The sequence below is a fragment of the Oryx dammah genome, unplaced genomic scaffold (genome assembly GCF_014754425.2).
Source record: "Oryx dammah isolate SB20612 unplaced genomic scaffold, SCBI_Odam_1.1 HiC_scaffold_26, whole genome shotgun sequence".
Classification (NCBI taxonomy): domain Eukaryota; kingdom Metazoa; phylum Chordata; class Mammalia; order Artiodactyla; family Bovidae; genus Oryx; species Oryx dammah.
The window spans coordinates 92918229-92937464 of record NW_024070210.1 but is presented as its reverse complement, the minus strand read 5'-3'; the positions used below and the strand labels follow the sequence as shown (position 1 = coordinate 92937464).

General features: G+C 40.8%; 1 protein-coding gene across 1 annotated transcript in view; it reads left to right on the top strand.

Moving 5' to 3' along the window:
- LOC120852603 (ras GTPase-activating-like protein IQGAP2) overlaps positions 1-19236 on the top strand; it is a 309398-nt gene that overhangs the window by 167962 nt on the left and 122200 nt on the right. Inside the window, exons 4-5 of the mRNA XM_040225934.1 lie at positions 3658-3735; positions 7033-7109. Of these exons, the coding sequence (XP_040081868.1) occupies positions 3658-3735; positions 7033-7109 (155 nt within the window). The remainder of the gene's footprint in view (positions 1-3657; positions 3736-7032; positions 7110-19236) is intronic.

Here is a 19236-nt window from a genome sequence, read left to right as displayed (position 1 = left end):
GATAGAGGTGAGCACCCTGTAACTGTCACAGACGGTGTGTGTTTGTTCTGAGGCTCCATAAGCAGTAAATTGACCAGAATATTTGGACTAGGAGTCAGGGAATTCTGCAACCTGATCTTGACCCTGAGCTCAACAAGTTAGGTCAACTCGAATGTCTTAAATACTTGGGCCTTCAGTTTCTTCCTGTATAAAATGAGCAAATTAGAATAATTACTGGTTTCAGACTACCTCATGGTTCTAAATTGCCTTGATCCTAATATATAAGAAGTTACCATCCACAGAAGGCTTACATAATACCTCATCTATTCAATTTAAAGTGCGGTAATCTTGTTTGCTGGTGCTATAGTAAATAAAAAATCAGCATGTCCTTTCTAGTCTAATACCTGAAAGAAATTAGGTAGACAGACCATACCAACCCTTGACTAAATATGACTATAGACATAACACCTAGTCTAACATATTAATGTTAGTATGGGACTGGTGAAAAGACAAACTATAAATGTTTATAATGGACTAAGTTTATTTTGAGCCTCTTTAGAAGACCTTTTCTGTTCTAACTGAAGTAAATCTACAGATTGAAGATGTTAATACAGTTCACTCACTGAAGCTTACTTGTAAAATATACAGACATGGAGCATAGGGTTCTGAAGTCAGCATTCCTCAGGTGTTTAAAGTGGATGAGGATTTGAAACCTGTCATGTCATTTAGTATAGAAATATGACCAAGATAACCACCCTTTCCTTCGGTGCCTCTTACATGAAGCACTGAACTTCTTTTGACCTTAAAGGTGAATAAAGTTTCAAGCCCAGTCTCATAGCATAATAATTACCATAACCAACGTTTATGGCATTCTTAGGTGTACTTTGCAACTGAGTGTTCCATGTATAGTCTCATGAAATTCCTCAACCCAAAGAAACATACCATTCCCATTTTGTGGCTGAGGAACCGAGGTTCAAAGAGACTTGGAACTTTCCTGAGGTTACCTAACTAACGAGACCACTAAATGGATGGGATGTTTTTATTGCATAATTTGGATTGTTCAAGGCTATCAACCAAAGATTCTCAGAAACCAACCTAGGGTCAAACAAAACCATATTTATTTAAACTCAGAAAAAAGGCCAAGAAAAAAAGGCATACCCATGGAGCTGTAAGAAAGAGGAAATAGGAGCTTAGTAGAGATTTGAACTTGTACTGAGCGATTCTAATAAGGATTTAGGAAGCAAGAACCAGTTATCTTTGGGGTGTTATCAGGAAGGTGAAAGTGAAGTCACTCAGTCATGTCTGACTCTTTGCAACCCCATGGACTGTAGCCTGCCAGGCTCCTCTGTCCATGGGATTCTCCAGGCAAGGATACTGGAGTGGGTTGCCATGCCCTCCTCCAGGGGATCTTCCCGACCCAGGGATTGAACTCCAGTCTCCCACATTGCAAGCAGACTCTTTACCACCTGAACCACCAGGAAAATCTAAAATGTGAAAGTCGCTCAGTCGTGTCTGACTCTTTGCAACCCCGTGGACTATACAGTCCATGGAATTCTCCAGGCCAGAATACTGGAGTGGGTAGCCCATCCCTTCTCCAGCAGATCTTCCCAACCTAAGAATCGAACTGGTATATCCTGCATTGCAGGCGGGTTCTTTACCAGCTGAGCCGCCAGGGGGGCCCAAGAATACTGGAGTGGGGAGCCCATTCCTTCTCCAGTGGGTCTTCCCAACCCAAGAATCGAACCAGGGTCTCCCGCATTGCAGGCGGATTCTTTACCAGCTGAGCCGCCAGGGGAGCCCAAGAATACTGGAGTGGGTAGTTCATCCCTTCTCCAGCAGATCTTCCCAACCTAGGAATCAAACTGGTATCTCCTGCATTGCAGGTGGATTCTTTACCAGCTGAGCCACCAGGGAAGCCCAATACTAATGGTGTTATCAGCAAGTAGGATCAATTTGGTCTCTTGGTAATTTTTAGGAGGTGAGAATATTCACTAGGGACCAGATTGCCATAGTCAAGAAATAAGTCGCCCGTCTTATTTGGAAGAGGACTATGTTAGTCACTTTATGGTGCTGAGGGTCCTCAGCCCTGACATGATTGAGGACTGTCTCCATTTTGGCCCTCCATGTTCACAGAGTGGCCGTGTCTGAGAACCGTTTGTGTTCAGCAAACGTTGCTGATGCTGAGTTAGCCTCAGACACTACTGCCTGGCTGTGAACTCTCTCGCTATGCTTTTCCTTTCTTTGCATGCCCGTCCCCCTTTCTCTTCCCCCGCTTTTCCTCTCTCCTCTGCATGCCCTTCAGATCCTCTCCCCTCCCTCTAGGTATTTCACAGTGGTTAGCTAATCTCTTTCCTCTGAAGAGTAATCCCCAGGTCATCAGGTCCTGTCCTCTGCTCTGGGCGGGTGATGGCATGGGGAAGGTGTTCAGATCCACAGAGATTTAGTCTTGAATCCCAGCTCAGCCCCTCAACAGATGTTTGACTTTAGGCAAATCACTTCATCTTTGTTGCCTAGGTTTCCTCATCTCTCAAAAAAATGGAAATAATAACTACTTTGCAGAGTATTTGGAAAATTAGAGATAATCTATGTAAAGTGCGTGACATACGCGGTCCAATCTCAGTAAATAATGGCCACTATCAAAAATGTATAAATATTTGTCAATTTTTAATTTTCTTATGCTTTATAATTTCTAACAGCGAGAAAAATAGTTTTTATTAAATCAACCATTAGTTTGTAGAAGCTCACAGAAGATGGGAAGAGCTAGACTTTGTGAATGTGATAATACACCATTGGGTGTTAATTACGATGAAACTTGCTATAGTTTTCATTTTATTCAAAGTGAAAAATAAGATATATAACATTATGGTATACACTTAACTAATGAAATATATAAGATTATTTTAAAGCTGTCAGCAGTATATACCTGATAAAACTTCATAAGATAACAACAAGAATATTTTATTTGTAGACTGTGTAGAAAATAATGGCTGGCTGATTAGAACTGTAGGAATGGAAAACAGAGCCTATTTTTATTATATGGGTAGAAAAAGGTCTTGTAAACTATTTCCACTGAAAGTTTGCTTATTGTACAAGGCCAAGGTTAGAATTAAATTATAGAAGGAATAAATACTAAAATTAGCTCTGAATCATGGATTGTTTTTTTTTTGTTTTCATCTTTGTATTTTTCTATATTTTCCAGTTTGGTTTTTTCTTTTATTATTATCTTTTTTTTTTTTTTAACAGATCATATTACAGTTGTGATCTGGCAGAACCAGAAACCACACACAAAAAAAGACATCTAGTCTTGTAAAAATCCTTTTTCTCCAGAAGTTACTATTGCCCTCAGCCATGGTTGCCGCAGTCTTGACACTGAGTGTGTGTGTGTGTGTGTGTGGGCACACATGTCTCATAAAACATCCTTAGGCGTGCTGGACAGTAAATGGTCTTTGGGAGTCTAGTGCAGAATTACCTCAAACGTGTGAATTCTGGGGACTGGAATGGTCCGTCCCAAATGGTTGGAGTGTTGCTAAGAAAGTCTCCTCTCCTTTACCGGTTGCTGTATGTGAGCGTTCATGGCACTGTTCTAGGAGAAGTACAATTGAAAGCGTCCTGCTAGCGGAAGCAGTGGTCACTGTCTTACCTCCTTTTCGTGTGCTCCCCTCTTTTCCGCCCCATCAGAAGTCGGGCCTTCACTTTCGGCACACAGATAACACCGTGCAGTGGCTAAGAGCCATGGAGTCCATCGGCCTACCCAAGGTAAGCTTGGGCTGGGAAGACAGGAGGGTTGGCACAGACACCTCCCTGTGGGAGAGGATTCGCAGAATGGGGTACCTTCGCGCTGTAGGTGCCCTCATTGCCTCAGGAGTGAGAGATGTGAGAACTAAACAAATACATGGAAAAGCACGCGTAAAGTAACATATGGCAAGAATTCAGGTCGGGAGCAACCAGGTAAAGTTAAACCAGGTCAGAACAGCTTTACCTGGTAGATAACTGAGTTAGAAACACCATCGCCCTCTTTTGTATTGCTATTTATACCTAAGATTCCAAGTCTCTTTGTATCGCTATATATTGTATCATTATAAATCATTATAAATTTATTTTAAGTAAATAAATATTATTATAAATAATAGTATCACTTTAAAGTTTAATGGCTAGCGAGTCAGAGCTCTTACTCCTAAAATAGATCTCCCAAATAAAACTCATTCTGCAAATATTCAGAACTTGTTAAATTCAAAGAGCAGATACCCTTACACCTGTGAGACAGATTAGACAAGTAGAGGAAATGAGAAAATAATTACATGTGATAGAAATTGTAGAGCTATTTCTTAAACTTCTGATTTTGAAATAATTTTAGCATCACAGGAAGTTGCAAAAATAGTATCTCTTTGTGTAAACTTAATTCAGGTTTCCCTCATGGTGACATCTCATAACTGTAGTACAGAATTAAATTGGCGTTGGTGTATGAATGTTAACTAGACTCAGACTTTGTTCATTGTTCACCAGTGAACATTCATGTGTGTGTGTGCGCACGCACACAAGTGTAGTTCAATCCATAAACAGACTTCTGTGACCTCTACCAGAATCAAGATACAGGCGCTGCAGAGAGGCTGGTCTCTATATCATACCCCTTCTCCAGCACTGTCCCCTGGCAGCCCCCTAATCTGCTCTCATCTTTATAGTTTTGTCATTTTGAGAATGTTATAAAAATGAAATCATACAGTAGGTAACCTTTTGAGACTGACTTTTTCACTAAGCATAATGCCCTTGCCGTCCGTAAGGTTTCCAGGTATATCAGTAGTTCCCCTTTTTGAATTGCTTACTTAGTAAGTCCAGCTATTTTAAAGAAATTATTTAAGAATGGTCCGGCAAGGGGATAGGCTACTGACTTATTTAGGCCTGTGTTGTTTTTAGTATTATTCCAGGTTTGCAATTAAAAACACCCCCACAACAAAAACAAAAAATTCCTTAAGGTGAATTACGAATGCCTATTTTTAATACATTTGTGCTAATACCTGTTTTAACTCAGTTCATTTTATCTTGCAACGGTCACTGTTGACCTGTTTTATTTTGCCATTTTTAATTAAAGTACTTGCCCATCTCCTAAAATGTTGAGAACATTGAATGCTATTCCTTCCCAGGAAGTAGTTATCATACAGAATTCATATTTCTAAATTGTGATTTAGTGAGTATTAGCAGGGTGTTGAGTGGTAACCAGACTTAAAAAGAGAAATTCAAATGCCGTTTTTCTGTATGAGGCTGCATATGTTAGTTAGGATAATTTCATTATGTTTGAAAGATTTGATTTAAACCTTCTCAAGTGGTGTGTATGTTGGCCACATTTATTTTGATTTTAAGCCAAACAAGTGATCCATGCAACAGATTCTATTTTAATCCTGATGTTTATTATGAAATCAGTGATATATTACATTGCAGTAATGCGAAGCCAGCAGTATACTGAATTGACTTCGATGTATTAATAAACTCCTTCCTGTATCAATATGAGCTGCCTACTCTGTGCTCAGCTTCATGTTACACACTGGGGTTACAATGCTGAAGAAGACGGTGAACTATAAATTGATCCCATCTCCTTGATAAAGGAAGACATATATATTCATAATGGTTTTCCACGAGACACACCAGTATAAAAAGTTTCTTGTTTAAAGAAGAGGGGAAGTTACAGTTGTCCTCTGCTTACCTGGTAGAACTTTTAAACCTGGCCATATTCTAAATGGGGAATCCTCTTCTCATTAATACTTTAACAGCAAATGTATTAAAGGAAACTTAGAAAGATCTTTGAAATTTCATAGACTATAGATATTTCTTGAAGCACTCAGTGACTATACATTTTATAGGTCAAGAAACTTTGCTTTTCTCGTAGCTTTTTTCAGTGTCCAATAGAAAGCTGTGCTTGAGTATCAAGTTCTACCGTATGGTATGCAATTTTACTTGTTATGTCAAATTTTATAAAATATTTACCAAAAGCAAGTAATGCCAATATGCTTCTCTTAATCTTAGGAGCTTCAATCCTAATTATTCATTTTTGGTGCCGTATTCTGAAATCTGTTTCTTATTAGGTTTTTAGTTTCAAGCTCAAAAAGCATATCAAGGTGCATTAAAAGTTTTAGTGTTCAGACTTTTCAGTCTACTACCTCCATTCATAGATGGTTATCCAAAAGAAGTAATCAGGTGCACAGAAAAAGCAGGGATGTTTATTGCAGTGACTATAATAGGGACAAAATTGGGGGAAGAAATGTTCAACCATGGAGAACTGGTTAAATTATGATTCAAAAATATGAAAGAATCCTATGCACCTACTAGAAGTAATGTTCTTATAGACTAATGAAGGGAATGGAAACCAATCATGCTCTAATCAAGTGTTCTAAACAGGCTTATAATAACGTGCAATTTGGTTTTCAAATACCCACATACGTAAGTGTAAAAAAAAAAAAAAAAGAAAAACAGAGACATACAGATAAAAGACTGGAAGAAAATATACCAAAATGCTAATAGTGACAGTCTGGGGGTACGTTTATAAATGTTTTTCTTTCATACTTTATCTACTGTCCAGATTTTAATCAGTAAAAATGGGTGTTTTTTTTCTCCTTAAAGTGGTATATGGGTATGTGTGTGTTGTATGTATATACACACATGTTTACAGAACTGTGTAGCCAAATTCTTATAGTGTAATGATTTCAAAGGGACACCCTTCTCAGGCCAGGGGACCAGTGGGCAGTCACAAGAGTGACTCCGGTACAGAAAGAAAAGCCTGCCCGGGCTCATGCCTTGTGGGGTGAAGCTGCCACCCAGCCCTGTGGACAAAGCCTTCTTGAAGCGGCCGACTGTGAATCTCCGTTGAGCCACTAGGAGGCGCTGTCAGGCAGGGGCCTGAGGCAGTGATTGGTCCACATGGAAAACAACACGAGGCACAACTGAGACTCCCCTTCATTAAATAAATACAGAACAGCAAGGACAGTCAAAATAGGGTCATTTGGGGAGTTAAAATAATTGTGAAAAGTAGCACCTAATAAATACATTCTCCCTTTTGTTTTCCAGATATTTTACCCGGAAACAACAGATGTCTATGACCGGAAAAACATACCAAGAATGATATATTGCATTCATGCACTGAGGTGGGAAAAAAAAAATACAATTAAAAATCTAGGAAGTAAATTTAAATAAAACCATAGTTTCAATTTTAAAAGAGCTCTTTTCCCTCTTTTTAAAAAAATAGTAATCTGAACTTTTATTTTTAAGATTGAGTTCTAAATTTGCTGGTAAAAAATTAAGATAGTTGTCATATAACAATACTTGAACTTAAAAGACATCTTTCCTTTTTTAAAAAAATCCATTTCAAAATAGAAAACCAGAAAAATGAATGAAAGTCCTGTGAATATAATGAGAAAATTTTAACAGAAATTTCTAGGCATCTAATAATAATGTGCTTCATAGTTGAGTTATACTACTTTACAAATATAGCTACTTTACAAACTACTTTACTACTGCTTTACAAACACATCAAATGAGCAGCTTTAATGGTCATATATTTGATTGTGATACTCTTAAAATCATTAGTTTGGCTCAATTCTTAGCATGGATTAATAAAATTCACTATAAAAAAAATCTTTTGAACTTTTGTTCAGTAGAACTTGTACCATAAGGGTAAAGAAGAAACTAAAATTAGTCAAATCATGATACATGCATTTTTTTAAAACATTTGTTTGATATCTTAACATTTTTAAGGGCTTCCCTGGTGGTTCAAATGGTAAAGAATCTACCTGCAATATAGGAGACCCAGGTTTGATCCCTAGGTTGGGAATTTTCTTTCATGTCAGATTCTACCAGTCAGAGTGTTTCTTACCTTATTGGAAGAAATGTGAGTTTTAGATGGTCGCAAAAATGATTCTAAAAATCCAATTTGTGGCTGTTGTCTTGAGTGCACACAGGTAATGACTGAGAGACTTCGTGTTTGATTAAATTTTAAATTTCTTTTAGAACATCTGCCTTGTGTTTATATCACTGAAAGCCATTTTCCTGGCAGAGTATTCAACCTTGAGGTTTATATTAATTTCTTTCTGGCTTTCTTCCTCTCCGAAGGAGAAGATTTTTATAGTAATTCATTGCAATATTGGATTACTAAAGATTTTTGATTATGCCAAATAATTTGCCTCCCCCACCCTATCAGTACTTATGAGATTTCTTTGGAAGATGACAGTTGCTTGAAATACAGACCAAATGTAGGTGCCTATCCTGCGATTTCTTATTACTCTAGTAATTTAGAACAACTGAGGAAAAAAATGCTTCTATGCCTTCCCCCCTCTTATGTGGCTAGTATATCATTGTTCCAGGTTTTCTAAAAGCTCTTGGTGCCCAAGTGCTCGTTTTGATGAATATTATCAAATGTGTTGCCCAACATTCTTGGTCAGATGCTTTTCAGAGCCTAGAATCATTACTTAACACTTTGTGACCTGCTAAGCCAGCCATTAGTTAATCATTATCATATCCATGCATCTGAGGGAAAAGTGTTAGTTGCCCAGTCCTGTCCGACTCTTTGTGACCCCATAAATGGTAGCCCTCCAGGCTCCTCTGTCCATAGATTCTTCAGGGAAGGATACTGGAATGGGTTGCCATTCCCTTCTCCAGGGGATCTTCCCCACCCAGGGATCAAAGCCAAATCTCCTGCACTGCAGGCAGATTCTTTACCGTCTGAGCCACCATGGAAGCCCGTGCATCAGGGTGCTAACCCCCCCATCTGTAGCCTGCTGTCTATAAGGTAACACTGATTTCCTGAAATACACACCTGAGGTCTTAATGTAAGCAGCTTATAAAGAAATGGTGCGCTTGGTTCTTTTCTGGTGACGTCACTGTTTTACAGACGTTACAGAGAAGTGCATGGAGGCTTACAAATGTGTGCCTGCCGTAGTTTGAACAATGGCTTGAGCAGCTTGGTTCACAAAGAAAAGGCAACTTCTTGCTCACGTTGCCAATTGCATGCAAATGTTTTTCTCAAGTATGTAGACTCTTTCTCAGGTATTCAGTTACTCATCATGGAAGTCTCCATTAATGGAGCAGATTCGGGGCGAATGTTCTTCAACAGATCTGACCTTAAGTAGGAATTTTAAAAGCAGGATCTTGAAAAGCAATATTCAGTTAATGAACAGCATTCCCTGGGAGACTCTCCTTCACTTTTCTCTGTTACAAACTTATTGTAGAAAGTTAAAGTGTTAGTCCCTCAATCGTGTCCAACTCTGCAACCTCATAGACTGTAGCTCACCAGGCTCCTCTGTACATAGAGTTCTCCAAGCAAGAGCATTGGAGTGGGTTGCCATTCCCTTCTCCAGGGGATCTTCCCGATCCAGGGATCAAACCCAGGTCTCCTGCATTGCAGGCAGATTCTTTACCCTCTGAGCTACCAGGGTGCTCCTTAATCAGGCATGGAGAAGTCTCATGTATCTAGTTGTTTTCTATCAAAACCCTTTCCTGCCATGGTTTAGTATGCGGTCAATTCCTCAGATGAGGCTGATATTCTGTTCTGTTGGGCCAGACTCTTGGAAGCAGGGTAGCAGCGCATTTTCATAAGGACAGGAGATTTGCCCTCACTGTGTGATTAGAAGTGATGGCTGAGAATGAACCGAGATGTCCTCAGCAGTTGTAGCCTAGCTGCAGATACAGCAGCACTGCTGGTGTAAAGATTTTCATTACCTGCCAGGGAATTAGGCAGGTCAGAAGTTCTATTATAGATCGGGAGCCAGGCAGAAAGATCCTCCAGGCCTGGAGCCCTGACTGATCTGCAGAGTTCATCCCTGGCCCTGCCAACTTGTTTTCTCTTCTCTGTCTTCTTGATTTGGGTTTAACAGCCTCATTAGAATGCCCTGGGTTCCTGCCCTTGCTTCCTGCTTGTGTCTACTTTTCCGTTTTCCTGCCTGCCTCGCCTTTCACTGAATTTCTGACCCTGGTCCCCAGGCCTCACTCTTTCAGTTCAGCTGGGTGTTCTCAAGCCCAGACTCCAGGCGGTGTTAGCCAGGCAGCCCCACAGGGAGTCCTGAACCTCTGCGTCACGCAGACCCACCTAAGTAATGCGTGGCCTCATGTTCTTTTCAAAGAAATGTCTATTATCTTTTCCTTATTTGAAAAAAAAAGTGTTCACTGTGGAAAACATTGGAAAATTTGAAACTGAGTCCCCCTAAACCAAGTTCCTCTGGCAGGTTGATGGTTCACCTCTCTGTATAAAACTTACTTTCTTTTCCTATACCTGTTCCCCGTCAAGATTAAGGAGTCTCAGAGAAAGGGGAGGGGGCATTAAACTGAGCAGGGATTAAAGCCCTGAGGGGCCTTCCCAGATACAAAAGCCCCTCCATGTCCCCTGTTTCTTGTTGGAAAAAAAAAAGGCAGGGGTGGTTAATTTCCTAGGCCTTCCCCCAGTTTCAAAGAGCAGGCTCAAGTAGTAAGTGCTTAGGGTAATAGTCCCAGGACTCTTCCTCCTGAAGGAATATAAATCATCTCTGAGTCGTTCTGTAGAAACCAAGACCCTCACCCAGATGGAGGATCTGACTACATGCCGAGCATGAGCGCTGTGTGTAGACCTCAGACCGATTGGAACTAGAAGGCTGAGCTTCCCAGAACATCACCCTGTTACCTCACCACCAACCAGTCAGCGGCGACCCTGCATCCTAGATCCCTCTCCCCTAATATTGTCTTTACAGCTCTTGCCTGAAAGCCACTGACAAGTTTGGGTCTTTTGAGCACAAGCCACCAGTTTCCCTTGCTAGGCCTTGCAACAGACTTCTCTCTGCTCCAGGAGCTGACATTTCAGTACCAGATGACAAAGGCTGTTTGTAACTATTTTGGTGTTTTGGACTTAAAAAATATATGTGGCATGTTTTCTTCATAGCTTTATTTGGAATATTTAAAGCCTACGCAATAAAGGAGCCACCTCACAGAGTGAGAACCTTGCCTAACAAGAGACTGATAGTTTGTTTTTTTTTTTTTTCCCGGTCTGGAGGCCTTCTAACCATGGCGAAGAACACTTTTTACCTGTTAAATGCTTAAATATTAGCTATACAGTTGAATTCCTTTAAATAAATTTAGTAGACTGCTTTTTTGAATATCTCAAATACCTTAAAACACAAGTAAAATGCCCAGATACATTATTACAGTCTTACTACACTTACTCTAAAAGATCCACACTGCAAGTTTCACTTGTAGTTTTGTTATTTAGCCACTAATTTTGATGCATTCTAAGGCTATAGCAATGGCACCCCACTCCAGTACTCTTGCCTGGAAAATCCCATGGACGGAGGAGCCTGGTAGGCTGCAGTCCATGGGGTCACGAAGAGTCGGACACGACTGAGCGACTTCACGTTCACTTTTCACTTTCATGCATTGGAGAAGGAAATGGCAGCCCACTCCAGTGTTCTTGCCTAGAGAATCCCAGGGACAGGGGAGCCTGGTGGGCTGCCGTCTATGGGGTCGCACAGAGTCGGACATGACTGAAGTGACTTAGCAGCAGCAGCAGGGCTATAAAACTTTGAAACCTACCCAGGGTTCACGGAGTCACTAGAAACAGAGCGCCTCTTCAGTGGACCAGGTTACAGATTGCCGGCAGAACACGGTATTGGTCTGGGTTCTTCTCCTAACGTGAGTCCAACCTTCAGCCAGCAGGAATCAGGCTGAACTTGATTTGCACAATCACCCAGACCTTGGAGTGTTTGGCTTTCAGGCAGGTTTTCATTTCCCACCCAGTCCCCACCCTCTGCCACTCAGAAGTGGTTTACTTCCGTGTCTCGCGGGGCAGTGCTCCATAACCCATTGTCCTGTCTTCGAGATGTATTGGCCTGCTCTGTTAACATTATTAAAGGTTAATGTATGCCCTTTGAAAATTTCCTTGAAATCAGTTGGGCATTCTAGAGGTTTCTCACCCAGGAGATGAGGGATGGACTCTGCCTGATGCTCTTTGGGACCCTTTGGCTGACAGCATCTCAGATCCTGTTTCTGGACCCTCTCTCTGCTTGGCTATTGAGTGCAACCATCAGCACTCTACCCTCTTTTCGCCTGGCTGTTTTTGTCACCTCCTGTGCCCCTCGGTCTGTTCTTATGTTAGGATATTCCCTTGGTTTTCTCCACTGTTGTCTTACTCAGAGTTCCTGGTCTTTACTTTTTCCTGTTGTTTAAAGGGTACAAAAACAAGCACATATTTATACACTATAAACAGACATAAGAAAAAACAAAGCACCTGTATTTTAACAACACTTCCTAGCTTGTTAAAATCCATATAAATATTATGCATGTCTTATTTTATCTCTGCATTACAAATTCCTTTTGGTACACTTTATACTGGGCTTCCCTGCTGGCTCAGGCAGTAAAGAATCTGCCTGCAATGCAGGAGGCCTGGGTTCGATCCCTGGGGCAGGAAGATCCCCTGGAGAAGGAAATGGCTACCAACTCCGATATTCTTGCCTCGGAAATCCCATGGACTGAGAAGCCTTGAAGGCTACAGTCCTTTGAACATCGTTTTGAACTCCAGGCCTTTCTCTGATCTAAACAAGATTTGTTGTTGTTGCTAAGTTCCTCAGTCATGTCTGACTCTTTGCAACCCCACGGACTGCAGCATGCCAGGCTTTCCTGTCCTTCACTATCTCCCGTAGTTTGCTCAAACTCGAGAGTCTTCTCCTCCACAGTTCTTCTCCAGTCTTCTCCAGTCTTCTCCAGTACCACAGTTCCAAAGCATCAGTTCTTCAGTGCTCAGCCTTCTTTATGGTCCAACTCTTACATCACTACATGACTACTGGAAAAACCATAGCTTTGACTATATGAATCTTTGTTGGCAAAGTGCTGTCTCTGCTTTTTAGTATGCTGTCTAGGTTCATCATAGCTTTTCTTCCAAGGAAGAAGCATCTTTTAACTAACCAAGATTAGTGTCTTCTTTTTTGATGGACCAGATTGCTTCAGTTTGGTCATGGGAGCTCTTTCTGGCCAACTCCTTTGTCCTTGTAGCACTGCCCCTGACATTTCTTTGAGATATCCTTGCTTTGTGGCCACAAGCAGATTTTCCAATCTTTCCCTGATTGTGTGCTCAGTTGAGTCCGACTCTTTGCGATCCCACGGACTGTAGCCCGCCAGACTCCTCTGTCCCTGGGATTTTCCAGGCAAGAATACTGAAGTGGGATGCCATGCCCTCCTGCAGGGTATCCTCCCAACCTGGGGATCCAACCTGGGTCTGCTGCGTCTCCTGCAGGTGAGATCTTTACCACTGCACCACCGAGGAATCCCCTTTAAAGTTATCATGTGTTTGTAACAGTTTTCCTTGCTTAACACATGAGGCTTCTGGATTCAGCTTTCCTTATTAAATAAAGCTTATTTGCTGGTTAAGATTCCACTACACTGAGCACAAGGTAAACGCATGTCTGCCTCTCCTCTGTGTAAGGATGGCTTTTCCCACTGCAGAGTCTGTGCTTGCTGCCCAGCAGTCATGTTTTTGAATGCGGTGAAGACGCCAAAATAGCACGCCTTCAGGGCTTGGATTTATCAAAATGGCTGCGGCAGCCCCACTTCTGGTTGACCAGCTGTTCCAAGTACTCTGAGTGGTTTGTGAAGAAGGGCTCCTCCAGGAGGTGAACTTGAGGAACTGGTTCAAAGTCAAGCTCACTAGCAAAGCAGCTCAAGCGGTCAAGAATCTTCCTGCAGTGCAGGAGATGTGGGTTCAATCCCTGGGTTGGGAAGATCCCACAGAGTAGTATACCCACTCTACTATTCTTGCCTGGAAAATCCCATGGACAGAGGAGCCTGGTGGGCTACATCAATAGGGTCGCAAGGAGTTTGAGACAATTGAGCTCACAAGCACACACACACACACACACACAATAGTGATAATGAAAACAGACCAACACCTACTGAGCCTTCCATTACATGCCTGGTGCTGTTCCAGGTATCCTGTTACAGGTATAATCCCATTTAATCCTCATGACGTACGTTTTCTGTACAGTTATTAGTCTCATTTTAAACTATGGCTGGCCAAGATCATACAGCTAGTAAGGGGCAGAGTTGGGATTCAGACCCAAGCAGGATGGCACCAGAACCTACAGTTACTTAGGCAGCCAGTCATTGTCCTCAGAAGGGAGCCTGATATTTGCATCCAACTAGGAAAATGAAAAGAAGAGTGGCATTAGACTTGAAGTTCAGCACAGGTCTCTAAGCTGTTACATTTAGGATATTTTAAAAGGAAGCTTCCCCAAATTTCAGAACGGGAAGGACCTTGAGATGTTGAGTCCAGTTTATTTCACCAGTGAGGAAATTGAAAGATTGGTTTATGTGAGTCAGAGTCACATACTGAAATGTGGCCAGGCTGGGGCCAGGATCCAGGGCTTCTGACTCCAGTTCCCTCTTTTTCCTAATCAGCCATGAGGCTTTGGTTTACAGACATTCATCTCCCATATTACAACATAAAATGAACTGTGCATGATGTGATCCAGAAAAGTTGAAATAAACTCAGGTTTTGCCTTTTAAGTTTGCATTTTATTACTGTAGCACCTCTTAACACATATATTCAAAGTAGTAGAAAAAACTGATAGTTTTTTTTTTTTTTTTTGCTTTCTTGATTGCTTCCTTTACTTGAACTGATATTATTAGTACAAAATAGGAGCACTTGGGCCGGTGAGGCTTTTGCTACCATAGGACAACTTCTCTACTACTGGCCTTTTCTTAGCAACACAAATGTACTATAGCTTTTGATGTGATGAAATTCTAGCTGTTTCATGCTAAGTGCTTTTTTTATACGTGGAAAGTGACATTAGTTCTTCAGCTTCCTTTGGAATGCTCTTGTCTCTTTGTGTTGGTTGTTAGCACTGAAGATGCTTAATAAATTCAGCCTTGAAGAGCTCCAAGAAATTGGTGATTGGACAGACTTTTGTTTTTTAAACACTAAGACTAGAGTTCCTATGTATTTCAGGTAATGCCCTCATTTGAATCAAAATGCTTCGAAAGGAATGGGCCACTGATGTTGATTCTTTTCAGTTTGGGAATCCAGAATAAGTACTTTTCCTAGTAAACATTTGCCCCTTTGACTAATCTGCTTGGACGTACCTCCCACACAGAGATTTAATATATAAACTCCCACACTGTGAAAAGTTATCTTTTCAAAACTAATAGTTTAAACTTCAACCTCAAAGATAAAATAAATGCTGAAAATTGAAACCAAATAAAAATATACCTTCACATTAAAAAATACATACTTTTGGTGAAAGTATGTAAATGCAAATGAGATTTCTACCTGATCCTGACTGGCACCCCAAAATCTGATTTGAGATAAATCTGACTTTTCTATCCAAAAGGTACCTGACTTCTCAGCACCATCTTGTGGTAACTTTTAGTTAAACTGGGATGTTTGCTTGTGAGATTCATGTTATACAGCATAAATAGAGAAGTAAAAAGTATAATCAGAAAGTCTTCCAGTCTCTTTAATACTGTAGGGAAACATGAACACTTTTGTTTAGTGTAATTAATTTAGCTCATATAACCAACAAACCTCTGTTTTGTGGAAGCCTGAGTACCTTATAGGGACAGACAGTTGAGAGTAGTTAAATGAATGGCCAGATATCTCCAGAAAGGAGATACAGTGAAAACAATTGTGTCAAGCTCCTCGGTCACAGGTGTCTTAGTCTCCTGACAAAGCTGGCGTGCCGTGACAAAATAGGAGGGGTTTCTTTAATATACAGTATTATCATTTGCTTTTGGCTGTGCTGGGTCTTTGTTGCTGCAGAGCCCACTCCAGTGTTCTTGCCTGGAGAATCCCAGGGACAGAGGAGCCTGGTGGGCTGCCGTCTATGGAGTTGCACAGAGTCGGACACGACTGACACGACTTAGCAGCAGCAGCTTTCTCTCTAGCTGCGGTGGGCTCCTCTCCGGTTGTGGCTCACAGGCTTCTCACTGCAGGGGCTTCTCTTGCTGCAGAGCACAGATTCTAGAGCCGGGGGGCTGCAGGAACTGCAGCATGTGGGCTCAGCAGTTGTGCCTCCTGGGCTCTAGAGCACAGGCTCAGGAGTTGTGGCGCATGGGCTCAGTTCCTCTACAGCACGTGGGATCTTAATGGCTCAGGAATCGAACCCGTGTCTCCTGCACTGGCAGGCTGATTCTTTACCACCAGGGGAACCTGTTGTTTGTTTGGTTTTTTGTTTGTTTTAATCATCTGTAGTAAGAAAGAGTGCTATCCATTGACCAGAAAATTAAGTAACTCATGACAGAAGGCAAACAGATAGGATTGGATTAACTGAGAAACAAAACAGAGGGCCACAGCCCAGAAACCACTGAGCTGTGCAGCAAAGCTGGAAGCTGCTGTGGGGTTTTGGTCTGAGCAGAGATGGGAAGAGGAGAGCTCTAAGCCAGCATAATTTGGATTAGTTAGACCTGCTGAACCTACTAATCCTTCCCCAAGGCAACAAGTGTAGATGCTGATGGCAGGGTAGCACACCAGTACTCAAGAAGACACAGGGAACCCCAATCTAAGAAGATAAGACAGTGAGCACCCTCTGGGCATCAGCCTCCTTGTTCCTCTACCGTCTCCCTAAGGCTGGCTTCTGTCACGGGATGCTTGTGGTTTAGTCACTACGTCCTGTCTGACTCTTGTGGCCCCATGGACTGTAGCCTGCCAGGCTCCTCTGACCATGGGATTCTCCAGGCAAGAATACTGGAGTGGGTTGTCATTTCTTCCTGCAGGGGATCTTCCCGACCCAGGAATCGAACTCAGGTCTCCTGCATTGTAGGCAGTTTCTTTACCAACAGAGCTGCCAGGGAAGCCTCAGGCATGGGGACCTGCAGCCAACAGTGACAAACAGTTGCAAGTCTCAAACCTCAAGATGAGCCCCAAATCAGGAAATGCCAGACATTTGAAGGAAACTACAGCTCTGAAAGAGCTCAAACAGAGCCAACACCCAGGGAACAAATGAAAATAGTAAAATACGTGCACTTAGTGAGTAATTCATTTTGTCTACTTAGTAAATATGCTTATAAATAGCAAAACCAAAGATAAAACTAAGAAAGAAGAAAACTGGATACAGATTAAATTAGAAAATAAACTAATAAAATGTATTTACCTAAACTTTGATTGCATAATCTGAAAATTTTAAAATGCATCTAAAATTCCAGATTATCTCAACATTACATAAGAGGGGAGATAGAAGTGAAAATATATTAAGGATAACTGATATTCATTAGCTTAGCCTTTGATGCAAGAATATAAATTTCAAGTATGTTAAAACTAATAGAATATTATTGTAATATGCATAAATACACACATTAAATATGAAATTATTTTATGTATAAAATTTATTAGATATTTTATGGGAGACTCCTTGTTAAATTTTACTGTCACATTTTCAAAGTTTTTCCCATTGAATTATTTTATACTTTTTTTTCTTTTTTGGTCAACTTGTTCAGGTGTATTTTTTAATTTAGTTGTAAAGGGGGATAAAACTGCAAATCAGGAACCATGAAAGAATGCATACAGTGGTATTTTTTTTGATCATTTATGGATCTATTTTTATTTTTTCAAGTATGGCTTGATTTTACTTTCCTAGAATTCTTTACTAACTATACCCCTGGCTGTTTAATTCTATTGAATTTTGTTGTTTCTGTTACAGTCAGAAGTGTGTGACTAGGCTGACATTTTATTTGGTCCAAGTGACGTGAGGTCCCTTTTACCTGGAATATTTTTTCTTATGTAATAAATTGAGAATTGGTTCATAAAATATTATGGTTTTGGAAATGTCAGCATCCTAATTTTAATTATAATGACTTGTTATATCCCTGATCATCTCTAAAGACCTAGAATTTAAACTAAAAAATGTATCCTGTCTTTCTAGCTTTGAATTATGAATACATAATGTCTATTTTACATTGAACAGTGTTAAGAGTCTAATATGTTTTCCCCTTGTGAATAAGATACAAATATATTGGAATTTAGTAGTAAAATTACTGTGTTTAAAGTGTCATTTGTCCTTTGGTTGTTGTTTTGAGGGAAAAGAGGGGGGGGAAAAAAAACAGAGAAAGATAAATCCCCCCAGAAAACAACCTTTAAAATTCAAAAGTTCATTAATACGCATTTCCTGGAAGAAATTGAAATGGCCAATATGTGTATGAAAAATGCTTACCCTCACAATGAAATAAAGGAAATGTAAACTTTAATGACATTTTTGGCTATCAGATTGGTGAGGTTTTCATGGACAGAATCCTCTGCTCTTAAAGGGACAAAGAAAATGGCATTTTCATGGATTGATGGTGGAGTGGGGCCATGCCCACCACCTGGGTCTTAGTTCAGTTAAACATTCAAGCTCAGCACTGTGTGCTGTAACCATGTTGATTAGCAGATGCTCAGAAGCAAATACCGCCTGCCAGCAGGACAGCATCAAGCGTGTGCTCTGCAGTGGGGGGCTTCTCACCACTCCACGTAGTTGTCCACACAGCCATCTAGACCCTGTTCTCTTCAGTGCCCTGGGTGATAACTTGGGTGTGAAGTTATGAATGAAACTAACAGTGGTAGTTACTGAAGGCTCCCTGGCTGAGCACCTCAGTCCCCAGGAGCCATATCTGTTATAGCAGCTCCATAGCATGGCTTCCCAGTTTCCTGCAAGAAATATGCCAGTTACAAGAGTCACTGAACTCAGCAACACCTAAACTGCGTGTAGCCTATAGGTATTTATGATTCCTTCTAGTCAAGACGCAGTTTGCCAATCAAGGGTTATTTTTCCCCTAAGCAATGGTGCTTAGTAACATGGTTGTCAGTATACATTTATTGGGCGCCTGGGGGAACAGAGGTTGAAAGTGAACTGAAGGAGGGCATATTCTATTGCAGAAGGGAGAGGAGTTTCATTAACTCTTTGCTCACAGAGAATAAATGAGTATAATCTCTTTTTAAGAATACAATTTGATAATATATATTAAAAATTTTGTGTATATATCCTTTCAATTTGATAATTTTCTTTGCAGGAATTTCTGTGATGGATAAGATATATGCGCAAGTTCAGTTCAGTTGCTCCGTAGTGCCTGACCCTTTGTGACCCCATGGACTGATGTGCCTATATAAGTAGATTTCACTGCAACATTATTTATCATAATGGATAATTAATGATCATCTAAGTGCTCAGCAATTGGTTAAGCAAAATATAGTACATTCACATTATAGAATACTGTTTGGCGGCTCCGGTGGTAAAGAATCTGCCTGCAATGTGGGAGACCCAGGCTTGATTTCTGGGTGGGAAAGAGCCTCTGGAG